This window comes from Henckelia pumila, chromosome 3 (assembly GCF_033568475.1).
Source record: "Henckelia pumila isolate YLH828 chromosome 3, ASM3356847v2, whole genome shotgun sequence".
Classification (NCBI taxonomy): domain Eukaryota; kingdom Viridiplantae; phylum Streptophyta; class Magnoliopsida; order Lamiales; family Gesneriaceae; genus Henckelia; species Henckelia pumila.
In genome coordinates, this window is record NC_133122.1 from 17602206 (window position 1) to 17619201 (window position 16996).

A 16996-nucleotide genomic window follows, 5' to 3' on the forward strand; every position below is an offset into this window, starting at 1 on the left:
AACGGCCAAGATTCCTCAAATCCAATTATGCTAATGGCAGCTTCTCAGGTAATTAGAAGTGACATGCTCATGTTCGATCTTCAGAAACATAACTAGTGTATATCCCACACTTCAGAGAACAGTCGGAAGACCATGAGGCCAAAACTTAAAATCCTACCTCAACTTGCTAGACACCAAAAAGAACTGCAACATTGGCATTGGCTTATATGAACCTTGGCACGCTGGAGAACTGCATAAACCATTTCTAAATATCGTAAAAGCTTTGGGGATGGAAATCCGAAGCCTTGAGAGGGGGAAGAACATGAAATGCAAAAGTAACCAGTAAGACAATTTAATGTCATTCTGTCCTGTTTTCGATACTTTTGAACTTTGGAGGCTGGAATCAATGAAACTTAAAGACTTGTATTAAGAACTGGCAAGCCTTTCAACAAAATTAGAGAAGAGAGTGTATGAGCCATTGGCAACTTATGTATTTCTCTTACAACAAAATATAAAAATTGAAATCTTGAAAGTGTTGTAAAATGAACTACAGGTAGCGGCGGCTTTTGAGGTTCAGACATAAAGCAACATTTAAGCCAAATAGTTGATACACAAAAAATTCTTTTCGCTTCCCTGCATGTGCAGTGCAAGGCTTAGAGATCGCATCAAAATTTCACAAGGCCCTGCTAAGATATACCTGAGACCTTAAACTATTTCCCACGCTGAGATATTATGCATCATTTTCCTGCAAAAGTAACAAGAGAGTCAAGTAGGATTGAGGTGAAGAATAATACCAAATCACATTGCCTGAATGCTAAGTAAAGAATATATTCTTACAACTTAAAAAGAAATTTAACATTTCTGCCAAGTTTTAAGACATAATTAAAAGTTTTTGTTCACAAATGAATGCCCACAGCTGAAAACGAACAAAACTACAGTTTACCAGATTAATAAGACAAGCCCGCCCAAGATCATGAACTGCTTGATCTGATATGCAGTTAGCATGGACTATAGGTCCCAGAAAAGTATCATCATTAGCAGTTCCAGTCCTTTCACGCAACTCCGAGGATGGCTTTGTCAGGTAAACAGCTCCTTTGAACATCCACTCATCCCTTCCTTGACTGTAGAAATCATCAAACAGCTCACCACATAAAATACATGCACATTGATTTTCATCAGCGGGAACCATGTTGTCACTTTCTGTTTCGCTCGGACCTCCCAAGAGGTCTGTGGCATTATCGCTGTCATGAAAGCTGCCAATTCCAGCCACCCAGTCATTTGAGTCAGTATACCACCTCCTTGAAGTTATGTTGGACGAGTTCTGCTCAGAATCCCTTACAACATGCCAATCCATGTGTCTATCAAGTTGTTCTTGACCCTTCAGCCCAAGTCCACATATACTGCACCGATGTGGGAGACCAAAAAATTCACTGACAACAGCTGGATTAAAAGTACGAACTACATCAGGTCTGAATTCAAAGCCTATAAGATTTTTTATCTTTGTTGTTGACTGGGGTATATCATCAGCAGGCTCAGCAGCAGACTTTAATGAAGATGGCTTTTCTGTGATGGATGAGGAAAGTGGTCTGTCAATGATGCCTGGACTGGACGAAACTGGAGTAGAACTAGTGCTAGGAACCCCGGGACCTCTGTCCAAAGATTGATCAGATATTTTTGATGAGGAAAAGGATAATGAATCAGATTTTGATGAGGATATTAAGCCTTTCGCAACCAATGAGCTTAAAAGGCTAGAAACAGGATCAGATGCAGTTTTAACTGCAGTCGGAGGCTTTTCTGGGTGAATACCTGCTAAAGAGGGAGATGGACCAGGTGGCAACGGTGGATGGTTCACCTTCGCAGGGAGGGCAGTATTTCCAAGCAAAGGTCGTGAAGGAAAATTAGCACGCGGGTCACTTGGGAGAGCTGGTCGCACATCTCCTAGCGATGATTCCAGCCCAGATTCTTGATTCGGCTTAGTCGAGCGACTGGTGACAGTACTACTGTTAAGTAAACCACTTCGAACTACAGCAGCTAACAAACTGCTGGTGATGGATTGTCCAGGACCAAGGGAGTCAACGGTATGCGGATTAGATGGATTAGATCTGTCCGACGATGAAGTCACCATTGTAGAGTGACTTTCGGAGGTTGAAACTTGTGACAGAAAAAGATTTTCTCCGCTGGCAAGTTCCAAACCAGAGTCTTTAGTAATTTTTGGTTGAGTAGAGGGAAAATGTTTTCTCTGCGGAAGAGGATTCACAGCAGATGTAGTATGGGGATGCAATCTCTGCTTATTAGCATGATTAACATCTAGATATGGCAAATGTTGAGAATCCGGAGAATTCTGGTCGTTAGACTCCATGTTTCTCAGTCCTGCAAGTTTTCTTGGGTCTGTAGGAGGTCCAACAGAGGTCTGCTTGTATTCACTAGCTGAGAAAGACGGCGAAGATGGATGTTGGTGCATGAACTTTGGTTTCAAGGATGATGCAGCTCCAAGAGTCTGTCCTTGTGTACTAGAAACTTTGGGTCTATAACCTGGAGTTCCAACATGAGAGGTGTTTTTATCAGGCCCAGAAAGAATCCTCCCTTCAGCTGAAGCTTTATCATCAACCCTTGGCTCAATATCATGTACACCTTGAGATTTTCGGAGACGGTTGGCAGTGTCCTGCATAAGAAATGCCATTATAATACTGATCAAAACAAATGAGACTGAACAGAACCCTACCTCTTTTAACACTGCCAAAGCATCAAAAGAGAAGCACAGAGAATGGACATACAGCACATCTGAACCATATACATACAATTTTCATAAATCTTTATAAATCCGCAGGAAACAAGTTAAGACTTTACAATGTCAGATGGCATGCGGTGAACACAGCAAACACCTTTTAGCCTCTGTAAATAATCTCTCGATAACAGTTGGCAAATAGCATTTTTCAATAGGCTAATTAATGAACCAGTTATGCATTGCAATCGCCATTCCACCATTGTTAGCTCCAAATACTGTCAGTATGTGGCATTATCCGTGTAACAAGGCTACCATCATACTGTTCCAACATCTAGACCCAGATATTATTGAACTCTAAACAGTTTCAAAATGCCAGCCTCTCGACATCAATTAGTGCGACCGATCACGGTCAACAAGTAATATTTCTGAGCATTCTCCCTCCAGCACAGTTGAACTTATGCATGAGTTTACGTTCGAACTTATTTGCTATGTTTAAGTGCATGAACTAGAACTCATCTACAACGACTTTGCTATGCTTCGGTACAGCGGTTTACACATAACTACAGTGCCCCAAGACCTGAAGGCACGAGCTCATTTCTTACTAAAATATGACATATCATGGTGCAAAGCGACTCACAAAGGGTGTCACAGAAAATCTTTACAGCTATAATCTTTGTTGACCACCAAAAAACCAATTGCATTTAGCAATCCGCTAAACCTTCATAAACTTACCAATCTTCTATAATTTTCAGGCGCCCGAGGATCTTCCGCAAAAATCTGAGCTGCACCGCAATCAGTGGGTCTAGAATTTATTTCATCCCACGTATACTCCTCTTCCTCCATGTTCTTCCAGCTCCTATCTATTCCATCAATTTTCCTACTTATGAAGTTTTTATTGCGCTGTAGATGTGAGCCAGATTTTGAAGGTTCAAAACCATGATTCATGTCAAAACCATTGTTTTCCTGGGATATTTTTCCAGTTACATCAAAACTAAATGCATAACGGATCCTGTCGAATCCTTGCTCTTTTGATATTTCACCCATGCTTCCAGTTCCCAAGCTTGTACGCTCTAATACATTGGTACCATAATCCGAATGTACTTGTGCTGCACTTGAATGTCTGTCATGCACTGACTCATTTACTAGATCTCTATGCTGATGCTGTATGGACTGTTAGAGTAGAATAATTTAGAACACAGGATCCAAAAGTAAAACCCAAAACAATCCACAATCATATTTTCCACCTGTACCTTAGCATACGATCCGGCCCATGATTTCCCAGAATTAATATTGGAAGTTCTCTCTGGTGCTCTAACATCATCAATTGACTTCATAGTTGGTCCATTATCGTCAATGCTAGTTCCTCTAGCCTTGATTGTAGAAGCACACACGAAGGTCATATGATGTACATGAATGGTTAAATCAAAGATCCAGTAGCAAAAGGTTTCAGATATAAGTTTTTTTTTACATTTTGAAAGAAAAGAAAGATATATGATTGCCAATAAAATTGGCATGCAACTTTAATATCGGGTAACAAAGTGCAAGAGCTATGCACATCTACAAAAATAATAATCAATTCCAAAAAATAAACCAAACAGCTTTCTACATGTGTCAACACTTCCTAAGAAAGGAAAAATATAAAAGAAAGGCATGGTAACAAAGTGGCTGCCAAATCTGGTGTTTAATGTTTATATGATTTAACTTATAACTTAAATGCAGAGAAGACAGTTTAAATTGTATTCACCAGGTAGCAGGAAAAAACAAAAATATTAAAGCTGATAATAGAAATATCCAACTGGCTTATGGGGTCCTTACCCTGGTGATCTCAAGTTGCTGCCTAGCCTCCAAATACTTGGGGTTTACATGAATGCTGGGCGAGGGGTGTTGGGATTGTGAGTCCAGCCTTGACGCTATTGTTCCTTGAGATGAAACATTGACAGTACTAGTGAATCCAAGCTCCTTCTCGATCATATGGAGTGACTGAGGAGAGAAAACTCCTTTCCAGGTGCCAAAAAGGTGGCGCATGCTTTGATGTGTTGAAGGATCAACCTGCCTATAGGCCTTGCAGAACACCTGGTAAAAGAACATGAAAGAAATAGTTAAGGACAAAATTACGGAAATCAAGGAAACAAGGCATTCAGCTGATAGTTTTTCCCCTCAAGACACAAAATAATTATCAAAAAATGAAGGGAAGGGAGCCCAATTTTTGTCTCCGTGTGCCACAACCGCAACATGAGTGTATATACATACCATTGCAGAAACTTGCACGAACTAAAAATATAAAATCGAATGATCCTGCAATTCCTCAAGCAACAATCTGAAACAACGATATTCACAAATATTACCTCGGGTAATCTGGTAGCAAAGGACTTTATATAATCCCTCCCAATATTCTTCACGATACTGTCCAGTAAATACAGAGATGGCAGCTTCTGCTCACTCGGAACCTGTAAATTCCAGTTGTCAGGCATCATATCATATGCACAGGATGGATGTCGGAGACATGATAAAAATGACATCTACAATGGGCCATATTATAGCACCTGGGAACCAAAAGTTGGAGTTTACAATGTAACATGAACCAAGTTCTAGTTTTCGAACTTGGCACATCTGTCTTACAAATCAAAGAAAAGGACCAGACTCCAGCAGATTTGATTATTGATTCACAAGAGCAAAGCTGAATAATGTTCCACACAGAAAAGGTTCCAAGGCATGTTCTTTGATTGTCGAAAATATAAGATAATAGTCGCTAAAAGCTCCTAGCATGTAAATATCATCAAGGTAAGGAACAGTCACTAAATGAACCATGCACACAGACTGAGAAGCACGTGTTTGGAGCACATTAAAGATCAAGACTTCTAAGGCATGTCAGGCAGTACACACCTTAGTATATCAAGTATGAAATACAACTGAACATAGTCATTCACAATTACTTGGACACTGATGACTATTTGTTAGATTATTATTATATAGTTTGTAAAGAATATGTCCTTGCTGCATAACATAGTTTTCTTCTTAGGCCCAAATTTTAGAGTACGTGTCTTACTGAATTTTGCTTTAATAAAAAGTACCAGTGTACCACCAGGCTTCAAGATACAAGTGAGCCTTGGTGCAACTTGAGCTTTTAATAACCAAGCAGAACATATCAATATCAAATGTCAAAATTAACTATTCATTACTTCTCAGAATCAGCACCTTGCAAATCTGTACAGAAATTGAAAATATCACAATGCAAAATAAAATCACCTTTCTTCATTTAAATCACAAAGGGAACTGAATTTTTTTAATTTCGCCATCATCTGAGGGAAAGTTCCCAAACACGGTATAAAAATAAGTCAATCTTTTGTCACAATACAGATATAAAAAAAGAAGTTAGTGAAAAGGATTATCACAAACACAAAACCGGAGATGCAAAAACTGTAAAGTTACATTGCCAAACAAGGAAAACCAATTTTATGGGGCGTAATGGGTTTTCACATTCATTCGACCAACTGCTAACAAAGAGGAACATAATCCACTTGAAACAAGGGCAATAAATCCCACAGCAAAAGAGAAGGCATTGCAAATACTCGCGTTGGCATAATGCTTGGAATTTCAGCAAATCATTCAACTAAATATGACAAAAAGGCTACAATTGTGGGATATAAGTGGCACTGAATATCAAAGTGTGATCACATTATTCTACGCAGTGAAAAATTGCATCAATTTTTCTCACGACCCACAATATAGAGCAGCTGCGGAATCAATCTCAAATACAATTCCCAAATGCCTGAAATGTAATATGGACAATTTAAGACAATACAAGGGAACTGGATGTCGGATTTCAGCTTGGTGGCAATGGAAATGATTGAGATTTGCATGGATTTCAGTTCAATCTGGTTATTCTCGATATAATTGGTAATAGAAGTGATTGATCTACTGTTAATCGAATTGATCTTTTAGCGCTTGACATTCCACGTCCACAACACACACTGATGAGCTAAATTAGATAAATTTCACAGTAAAGTCATAAAACTCTGTAGTTAAAACTTGCACTTCTTGATATTGGCATACATTAACTTTTTACCGAACACAACTAAGTAGCTACAATGCCGACTTACACTTCTGCCTATTCTCTTCTCCAACTATTTCTACAGAGAGTGGCATCATATAGCAAAAGGTAACTAGCAAAATGAAAGAACCAGAATCACCTCAAGAATATTAGCACAGATAGTTGCTGCAATGGCCTTGGCTGCATGTAAATTCTCGCCGGCAATAATAGTCAAGTTAGTTATAATCGGCTTCGAGTTGAAAGTCAACTCAGCTAAAGCAGTCTTGTACTGAGTCACCAGCTCGTGATGCAGCTGCTGACCTGGCTGCTGAGTGAAGGCTGGCCCACGGACTGAATCGCTGCTCTCGGAATCCCGCTCTCTCAGAAAACTCAAGCCGCCGGCGCCGGAGTTTGAAGAAGCCGGCCGTTGAACGAATCCTCTGCGACCATTGGAGCTGCGATCTGAAGCCGTGGGAACCTCTGTGAGCCTTGGTTTCTTCAGCCCCGGCTCTTTCGAAACAGATCTATCAGATGGTCTACGTAAATTCTCCATTCCCTTTACAAATCACAAAACCCTAAAGCCGTTCGCTGGTGGAAAAATTAAACAAAATTGCAGTACTCTATAACAAAATTGCGAAGTAACGAACTAAACAAGATACAAAAACTCATCTACTAACAAACTCGATTACAAATTAGATATATCCCAACAAAAAAAAACAACACGAAACCCTAATTCAAAATCATACAAATCGAAGTTTACATCATATTACACGAAAGAGGCTTCCAGTAACACAATCAAATCACGTAAAGCTTGCGGATTTAAGAGTCTTGGAGAGAAACCCATAGGCTTTTTATAGATGAATTATTTGGAATGGGCAAAGGCTGAAGCGCCCGCTCCCGTGAATAATGCACTGACCAGAGTAGAAGTAGCCCATTTCCCCTTTTAGATTAGATTAGATTAGATAGAATCGGAGGGGCGAGATTATGATAATTGGGCTTCCAGTTTGGGAGCAAAGCTCATTTGTAGTTCATTCACTTGGGCTAAAATTTAAATATCTAATATTGTATTATATAATATTATTACATAAATTCAAATATAATATCTGGTATTAACTAAAAAATTATCATGTCACCAAAGTTAGTATATATGTAGATATAGGTGAGTATCGCTCGACATGTGATGCTTGCATGTGTAATAATTTTTTGTCTCTACCTTAATCATTGTGTTGAAAATTTCAATTATACATTATTTTCATTATATTTCTTATTATAATTTGTTACTTTGTATTTATTTTTTGGATGAGCATTGATGAGGTTTTATTTAAACTTTGATAAAATTTGTGTAAGGTCCGAAAATATTAAATTATTAATTATGGGATTTGAGAATTAAATTTCATATTATGGGCTAATATTGATTTGAGGAGTTATGAAAATGATAGATTTAATTTTCGAGCCGAAAATATTTAATTTGAGAATTTACTGATTTTGATAATTAAATTTCGATAATTCTTAAATTAAAAGAATAAATATTCGATTTGAATATTTATGAAATTTAAGATTAAATTCCATGTTTCGGGAATTAAAGAAGATTAATTTTGAAGATACAACCCGATCAGGGACTGATTTGCAAATATCGAAGTTTGAAGTGCTAAAATGCAAAAGGCCGGGATTATTTAATTAATCCGAATTTATTTAATTTTAATCCGAGTATATGTAATTTGGGAATATTTAGAGTTTCGATTTAAATTCTAATATTCTTAAATTATTTTGGATTGAAATTGAATTAAAAAAAAGGCTGAGGACTGAATTGCAATTAATGAAGACTTGAGGAACTAAATTGCAATTATGCAACACATATCCGATTTTTAATCAGATTATCAGCTTGTCAACGTGTTTGCTTCAGCTTTTATTCAGACTTTTGAGAGCAGAAGCCGAAGCCTTTTTCTATTTCCTTTGAATTCTTGATTTTCGAATTGTCGTAACTTTTGCTCCGGTTATCCGATTTCGATTCCGTAAATTGTTCTGGAATCCTTGCGACAAGGGCTTCGATCTCGTGTAAGTATTATGATGTTTTTGATGAATTTCGAAATCAGTAGATGGCAGAGATCATATTTTGATATTATGATCTTATTCTTCAACGTATACGCGATTATATATCGAAACCGGATTGATGAGCTTATGTTATTTATGTTGAAGCATGATTCCAGCTTGTATTTGATATGTTAAGTGGTTGGTATGAATATTTAGATGCTGGTTATTGAATTGAATATAAGTATCAGTTGAGTTGAAGTTAGATTTGATTTCGAGATATTTCGTCGGTTACCGATTTTCAATCGCTACGCTGTTGAATCGAGTTTTTAGACTGTTTTGATGGCCTCTAACTGAGATGAAGTCTTTATCTAGATGTTATGAATGTTATAGCATTTTTATTCTTCAGTTTCAGTTGAGTTTGAAAGCTAATGATACAAGACGCCGAGTTGAATCGAATAAGAAGAAGTTGAGGTTTGAAATGAGATTGGTTGATGATCTATTGATGGTTTTGATTCGTTTCTGATATAATAATCTTGAATGAAGTTTGATATGAGTATTTTGATTGTTATATTTCAGATTGAAGAATTCGGAACCGAAATATTTGAAGGTATAATGACGACATCGCAAGTTAGGGACTTTGAAACTCAAAGAACGACTATTCTTGAGTTGGCCCGCAAAAACCACATACTTGATATGTTTTGATTTATGTTTGATGTTTTCGATCCATCTCAGGTAGTGGATCTTTAAGTTTGAGTCGATATGATAGTATATTGAATTGATTTTATGCCAAGGTTGCGGTTAACGTTATTTTCTAGCCCAGAATAGCTACGATAGATGGATATTCATGTCAAGATCATTTATTAATCTTGATGGCCTCGAAGTTATATGAATCAGTTCTTATGTGAAGCGCTAATTTACTCTATTTATTGATTCGAGTTTAAATAGATTCGATATGTTTTATTTAACGCTTTCTATATGTTGGTTATACTGAGATTGATTTCTCACCGGAGTTTATCCGGTTGTTGTCTTGTTTTGTATGTGCATGACAACAGATGGGGCAGGAGTTAGTCAAGGACGACGATAGTAGCTCATGAGTAAAGATTAGATGTGGACTCAGGTTGTTTCTAGCTGAATCGAGGTGGTTAAGTTCCAGCATGAATGTTGGAAAAACTTGAAGTAGTTGGTGTTGAGTTGTGAGTGAACAACATATGTAAATTGTAACTTTTGCTAGACTTTAATCTTCTAGTTGATGTATCGATTTCCTTATGAGCATGTTTAGATCTGGTTATATGTTAATCTACATGTTCTAGACTTGAATTTGAGGGATTGGAATTGATTGAAAGGATCAAAGTTGCTGACAAAATAACAGAGCAGGCTTTCTGCCCAGGATGCGCCCGCGCGGCATAAAACTACCGCCCGCGTGCAGCCTGGTGCTCAGCCTACTATTTTGAAAAAAAAAACAGGGGCGCCCGCACGGCAGTTTTTGACCCCCCGCGCACACCCCTTTTTGAAAAAAAAAAAATTCTTGATCCTTATTCTTTCCTTATTATATGAATGATGCTTATTCATTAATTGTCCCTTAAGATTTGAGATTAGCAATCCGAGGCCCCACAACAGGTGGTATCAGAGCGTAAGTTTCTTGGACTGAGATAATGAAAGAGTGGGTGCCCGGTTAGCCAACTTGTGGCTAAGGGATTTTGTGACTCTATGTATAAACAATCTTTTGTTTAATATAATTCACACTTTTATAATGGCATTGACTTTATCTTTCTTAATAATGTTATATTATGATATACTATTGTTGTTTTGATGAAGACCTTGAATATACTATAATGTATGTAAGATGTGGTAGCACATGGGGATGGCTATCATGAAACACATCTTATAGTCACTGTATATTCTAAACAGTTCCTAGTCAATTGAGTCGTCCGCTAATAAGGATAAGGATCGCTCGAGATTGAGACTAGCATTTGCGATGCCGAGTACCACGTTTCATTGGTATGGAACATAGCGATGTTCAAAGCATGCAAATGGATATTCATATGATGAATGATCGAACTACCCTATTCGGACTTTTCAAGTGGTTATCACTTATCGAGTGGATAAAGTCCGCGGTTTTGGTTGTACACCATTAGTCCTTATTACTTGAAACATCATTGAGACTCTATATGCTAGTACTGTACTTTGACTCGTTTACCGACTCTATTGGGGTCATCAGGTGTCGGGATTGGGTACAGTTACGACACATATAGGAGTCGATACTTTATTGTCAAGGATTCACCACATACTTGCGAGTGTGGATATCCTACGCGATCTGAGGAGATATTAGTGTGACGAATCTCTGGCCAGAGTACATGATGTGTTTTAGGTTACTCGGTTTTCCTAGTAACACATGCGATGTCACTATTTGATCTTCAAGATGTAATGCATAGTTATCGAATCTCGAACGACTCTCGATATACCAATGGTTGTTGATTCGATCGGGATATATGGATGAAGGGACCGTACTGTACGCTAACCAAAATCTACTGGTTTTTGCAGGCACTATCAGTAATACCTAGGGAATCATGGGGCGATGTTGCTAGGCGCTCTTACCATGATTCAATGGGTAAGTCAAAAATTGTTGTTTCGAGTCACAAGGAGTTGTGAGCCCACGGCTAGCTGTATTCCTGAACCATTGAGGGTTACACAAGTAATGGATTACTAAAACCCCGTAGAGATAGTTAAATTTAAAGAGTTAAATTTAATGAAAGAGAAATTGGACTTCTTAACTAAAGGGAGTGAGATTTTCTAAAATGACATAGGGATGGGCATTTTTGGAAATCACTGAATTCGGATTCAGAAAAATTATCTTGACTTTAAAAAATGCAGAAATGGTTTCTGTGCAAATTGGTAAAATCAGTTTATCAATCGGAGTCACGATGAATTTTATATTAATTTCTAGAACAACGAGTTTGGCTTGTTGGACTAAGTTATGGATTGTGGGCCCTAAGGAATTAGAGTCCTAATATAATTATAACTTAATCTAATCTATAAATTATCTATAAATATGTAAGCAGTGTTCAAAATTCATGAGAGAATTCAGTCTAGAAATTTCGAACACTGCATATAATTTTCAAGAGGATTTTCAAAAATTCCTCTGTCCCTTTTGAAGAAAATTCAACTTGTGATTTTTGTGAAAAATTACAAATCGAATTAACAGATCATATCTGTTTATTCTCTACGTAAAACTTCTGATTGATTTCTAGTGCAGTCAATCAGAGGGTTTCTGTTTTTCATTCGTGGACCTAATTTCGGAGTTAGATCGTGACTGTCATCGGTTCCCGGGATTTACAAGAAGAGCAGATTAAATTCTGTTGGAGTCCACAATCAAGCCTTTGCTTGACGAGGTAAAAATTTAACTGTGTTTTATTCTTACTTGAACAAATTTAATCGTAAAAGTTTTGATACCCATATATGGAATCGTTCCATATAATAAAATAAAATTTTTAAACTTCCGCTGCACCAGGTATCAATTCTTAATTGATCTGAACACGTTTTCCAACACTGGTATCAGAGCCAGTTTGCTCAGATCAAACGATTAAATTAATCGATTGTACAAAATTTTTAAGCCTCGGTTTTTGAAACAAAACGAAAATTTTAAAATTGAATTTTAATGGGCAAATCGGGCAGCGAGCGTCGCTGCCCAAGGGCAGCGATTGGATCGCTGCCAAGGGCAGCGCTGGGCGCTGCCCAAGGGCAACGAGTCCATCGCTGCCCAGGGCAGCACACAGCGCTGCCCTTCCCGGGCCCCTCTTTGGGGCGCGGGCTGCCCGGGATTGTCCCGGGCAGCCCGGAAAAAATTATTTTTAATTTTTAATTAAAATTTTAATTTTTTTTTTGAAATTCTAGGTTTTGATCCGATCGAAATTTATTTTTGATTGGTTCACGAGGCATCGGATCGAATTGTTCGAGTCCGAAAATTTTAAAATTGATTTTTGGATAAATTTGAATTTTTGGAAAATTTATAAATTTTATCCGTTAAATTAAATATTATAAAATTAATTATTTTGGTACAATTGATGATAAGATATGATCTTATGGTTGGATAAGATAAAATATGATTTTATATTTTAAATTATGATGCCTTTGCATGTTTATCCAATTATTTAATTATTGAATTAATTATTGGATAAAGGATGATCGATTGTCATGACCAATGTTTTAGGTGTATGTTAGATAATTTATATTTGTCTTATTGTTGTTGGATTTTATTAATGGGCTTGGTTTATAGCCCAATATGATTGTCATATGTAATAAAAGTGGGCCTGGTTCATGGCCCGTTCCCACCCCTAAAAATGTATCCCATATTTGTCATCGAAATTTATTGTAAATTTATTAGACTTAGTGGGAGACAAAGATTCGAAGAAATGGTGGGCCCAGCAGACAATGAAGACCGAAGAAATGTAAATTGAAAGCTCAATGTAATAGAATTGCATTGCATACTTGCATATCACCTATGATTGGACTTAGACTCGTGATTGGCAACCACGGGTCGATTAGTTAATGTAACACCCGGTATTTTAAATACGTAAATCCGCATGCATAATTAGGATATTTAATTATTTAAATTTTAGATTTATGGGTTAAATAATTATGTGAATTATTTGTGCATGATTTAATTTATTTTTAAGCATTTAACCCATAATTAGTAATTTTTATGATTTTCAATATTTTAATTATTTGATCGCGTAGACGGGACCAGAGACGGACGAGATGACAACTTTCTATCCAATTTATTTCATGAGCCTTTTTAGAGCCCTAAAATATTATTTTGAGTTTTATTATCTCAAAATTTTAAGTATTTAATTTTATATAATTTTAGGAGTCCATTTTTATCCAAATTAAGCCATTTTAATGACTTTTTATTATCTTTAAAATTCCCTTAATTCTTTATTTCGGGATTTAAATATTTTATTAAGTTAGCTAGTATTTAAATTAGTTAGGAGATCTTTTTAGGTTGTTAATATCTCCTAATTAGTTATTAACATATTATCTACCTAAATTATAATCCTAATCTACCAAACTAAGCGCCCAAACCCCCTTTCCACGCCTCATTCCCCTTTTCTCTCAACCGAGCGTCTACCTCAACCTCTCTTCCTCTACTCCATTGACAGAAACCCTTAGGAAGCCATAGCCGCGGTTCTTCAAGCTTCAAACTTGGTCGTTCATCGTCCCGTCGTCCCGGAGTCGTCTCACGCCCGTTTTTCTCTCCATTTTCGGTGAAAGGCATGAATTTCTTTCAACTTTTTCGTGCCTATCAGTTTTATAATTGTGTGATTTGTGTATGCATTAAAACTTTCAAATTTTTTTAGAAAATGGTTTGAAGGGTTCGAATTTTTCCATGTTTGGTTCATGTTCACGTTTTTTTTTTTTTGATATGGACTGGTCTAAGGCTGATGGCTCGGTCCAGAGGTGTCCTAGGGTGCCTTAGGGTCGGTTGGGGTCAGACGGTTCAGGCTGAAATGGGCTAGGTTCGAAGGGGTTCATGTGTTGGTCCTAGGTGGTTGCAGATTAGGGTTATGGGGAAGAGGGCTCGGCTGGTCCACGCAGGGCCATGGACCAGCGGGGTGTGACCTGGGTTAGGACCGTCAGGACCCTGGGAAGGTCCTGCCGGGGGCGCTCCGGCCGGCCATGGCCGGAGCAAGGCGGCAGCAGCCCTTAAAGGGCTGCTGCTCGCGCAGCGGGTAGAAGGGCTAGGGGGGGGGGTTCGGGTTTTGGGTTGGGCTGGGGTGCTGGGTCGGGGCTTGGGGTCAGGGTCGGGTCTGGTAGGTCTAGGGTCGGGTTAGGTGGTCCGGGTCCGGGTTCGGTGGGCCGGGCTCGGGTATTTTAATTTTAAATGAATTAATAAGTTAATGGGTTTTTATGTGGACTACTAGATTTAATTAATGTATGGGCCACTTTTAAATATTATTTTGGGTTATGTTTAATTTTATGTGGGCTTAATTAATTTAATTAAGTGGGCCCACTAATCTTTGTGGGCTTTAGGACCCATGAAAGTTATTGGGCCAGTCTTTGAGCTTTTTGGGCCCATTGGGCCAATTTAAGTTGTTATTGGGCCTAGAGTATTTTAATGGGCTTTAATTATTTAATTGGGCTTAGAATAAATTTTATTGGGCTTAAGTATGTTATTGGGCCAGTTTCAGTGTTAATGGGCCAGATTTAAGTAAATGGGCTTGAGTGTTAGGGCCATCAGTCCAGGACCATCCATGAGAAATTTGCATGTTTCCTGAATATATATTTAATCATTTTTATGCATTGAAGTTATTTTAATATTTATATGGTAGTAAGAAATTAAATTAAATATATATGAGGGACACACATTTTTATTTTAGTACATGCATTCATGAAATAATATTTTATGCATGATTTAATGTTAAGGTTGAGCAGGAAAATATTTTATGTTGGAAGTTGAAGTAGTGTGACAATTTAAGGGGGATTCGTCCCCATATGATTGAAGGGCAGTTTACTGCCAATTTAAGAGGTGATTCGTCACCGGCCACGTACGATGGTTTCTTAGACTGATCAGTCGCACTATAAGTATGGGTCACACTTACGGATAGGACCATTCGATGTTAAGAAAATAAGTGCTCAACAACTCAAGTATGTATGATATTATGTATGTTACGTATAATTCAGTGATTTCTTTAAGCAACAATTATGTTATTATTTTTGGAGGCATGCTCATGCATTTATAGGTTAAGTATTATGTATGAAAGTGTATTAAATTATTTTAAACCCTTGTTAGTATGCATGTTGGGCATCTAGGCTCACTACACTGATATGGTGCAGGTGAGTACGTAGAGGAGCAGGTTACCCCTACCGGTGGTGAGGACGTATGAGCGGAGCTGCAGTGGCCCCGTGACCGTAGTCTGCATCGTGCTAGTGGTCTATGCATGAATATTTTAAACACTATTTTATTTGAAGATTTTATTCCAGTGTTGAGATTTAAGTATTATTTTTATGCAACTTTTTAGGGTATGCACTGTTGATTAAATTGTTTTGAATTATTTTAAGTATTGCATGATTCAGACGCTTTAGTAATTATTTTTATGTTGCATGATTATTTATTAAATTTTTAAATCTCTTTTATGGTTGTACATATATGTATGGGCATATATGTATATATATATATATATAAATATTTTACTTAGTATTTATTTTAAAATTAAAAGAAAAAGAAAATTTTTTAAATTTTCCGCATTTTAGAAATTTATAAGTCTAGGATGTTTCAGTTAATGAGATCGATCATACTTAAATAATATATGATATTATTTATGTATGCATGTTTAGACTAAATTGTATGAATCCCGCAAGCATACATAAATTGCAAGATGAGACAAATTTTCAAAATTAAAAATCCCTCATTTTAAATATGATTTAAAATTGATATCAAGATTAATAAAAAGGAAATTTAAATATTGTTTAAATATTCCTACCTTCCATCAACGATCAATGTATGAGATGCTACCCGCGGATACGGTCCGGCTCATATTATTGGGGGGGCCCGTTCGTCGGAAAGCTGTACATTGGATCGACACATGTTGTAAGTTAGGTGGAACTCCCATGGGATTGGCTCATATTATTGGGGATCCACATGGCGACCGTCCATCACAACTTAATATTGATGGGTTATCTTGACATGTCACAATAAACGGCGTCATATTATTGGGCCCTTATTGGACATAAGGTAAAAACATGGGGGTTACTTTGGAAGTAATTGGACTCTACCTTTTGAAAATTATGGTTGGCTGATATTATTCGGGATCATGATTTGTCAATTGGACTCCATGTTCTCACTAAGGAAAACAGTTTTCCGTTTTCACTAGAGGGTAGTGAAATCGTTAAAATAGTGGGAGTGTAATTCATAAAATTAAAATTCGCCATATTTTATGTCTTAGTAAATTAATTAAACAATCATTGATTATTGTTTGTTTCCTTTTCAGTATACTATTACAATGACTTCTCGCAATCCACTGTTTTCAATTCTCGAACAAAACAAATTGACTGGCGCAAACTATACGGAATGATTCCGTAAGTTGAAAATTATTCTTACTTCGGAAAAAGCTTTCTACGTGTTAGAGAAGCCGCCTTCGAAGGAAGCCCCGGCTAATACAAGTCCGGAAGAGTTGGCCAAACTTGATTTATGGTGGGACCATGATATCAAGGCCAAATACTATATGCAGGCTTCG

At 37.3% G+C, this 16996-nt stretch overlaps 1 protein-coding gene across 5 annotated transcripts in view; it reads right to left on the reverse strand.

Annotated features, from left to right (window-relative positions):
- LOC140887648 (polyadenylation and cleavage factor homolog 4) overlaps window positions 1-7687 on the reverse strand; it is an 8117-nt gene extending 430 nt beyond the window's left edge. Inside the window, exons 1-8 of one of the 5 annotated variants that reach the window (XM_073295044.1) lie at window positions 6895-7687; window positions 5050-5151; window positions 4520-4777; window positions 3955-4074; window positions 3437-3874; window positions 923-2641; window positions 677-724; window positions 1-229 (exon numbers count right to left, since the gene is read on the reverse strand). The exon at window positions 1-229 is cut by the window's left edge and continues 430 nt beyond it. In XM_073295044.1, the coding sequence (XP_073151145.1) occupies window positions 710-724; window positions 923-2641; window positions 3437-3874; window positions 3955-4074; window positions 4520-4777; window positions 5050-5151; window positions 6895-7287 (3045 nt within the window). In that variant the 5' untranslated portion in view covers window positions 7288-7687 and the 3' untranslated portion in view covers window positions 1-229; window positions 677-709. Of the gene's footprint in view, window positions 230-433; window positions 725-922; window positions 2642-3436; window positions 3875-3954; window positions 4075-4519; window positions 4778-5049; window positions 5152-6894 lie in introns of those variants that run through there. The other 4 variants (XM_073295045.1, XM_073295043.1, XM_073295046.1 and 1 more) reach the window with 4 other exon arrangements.
- Between the last annotated feature and the right edge of the window lie 9309 nt (window positions 7688-16996).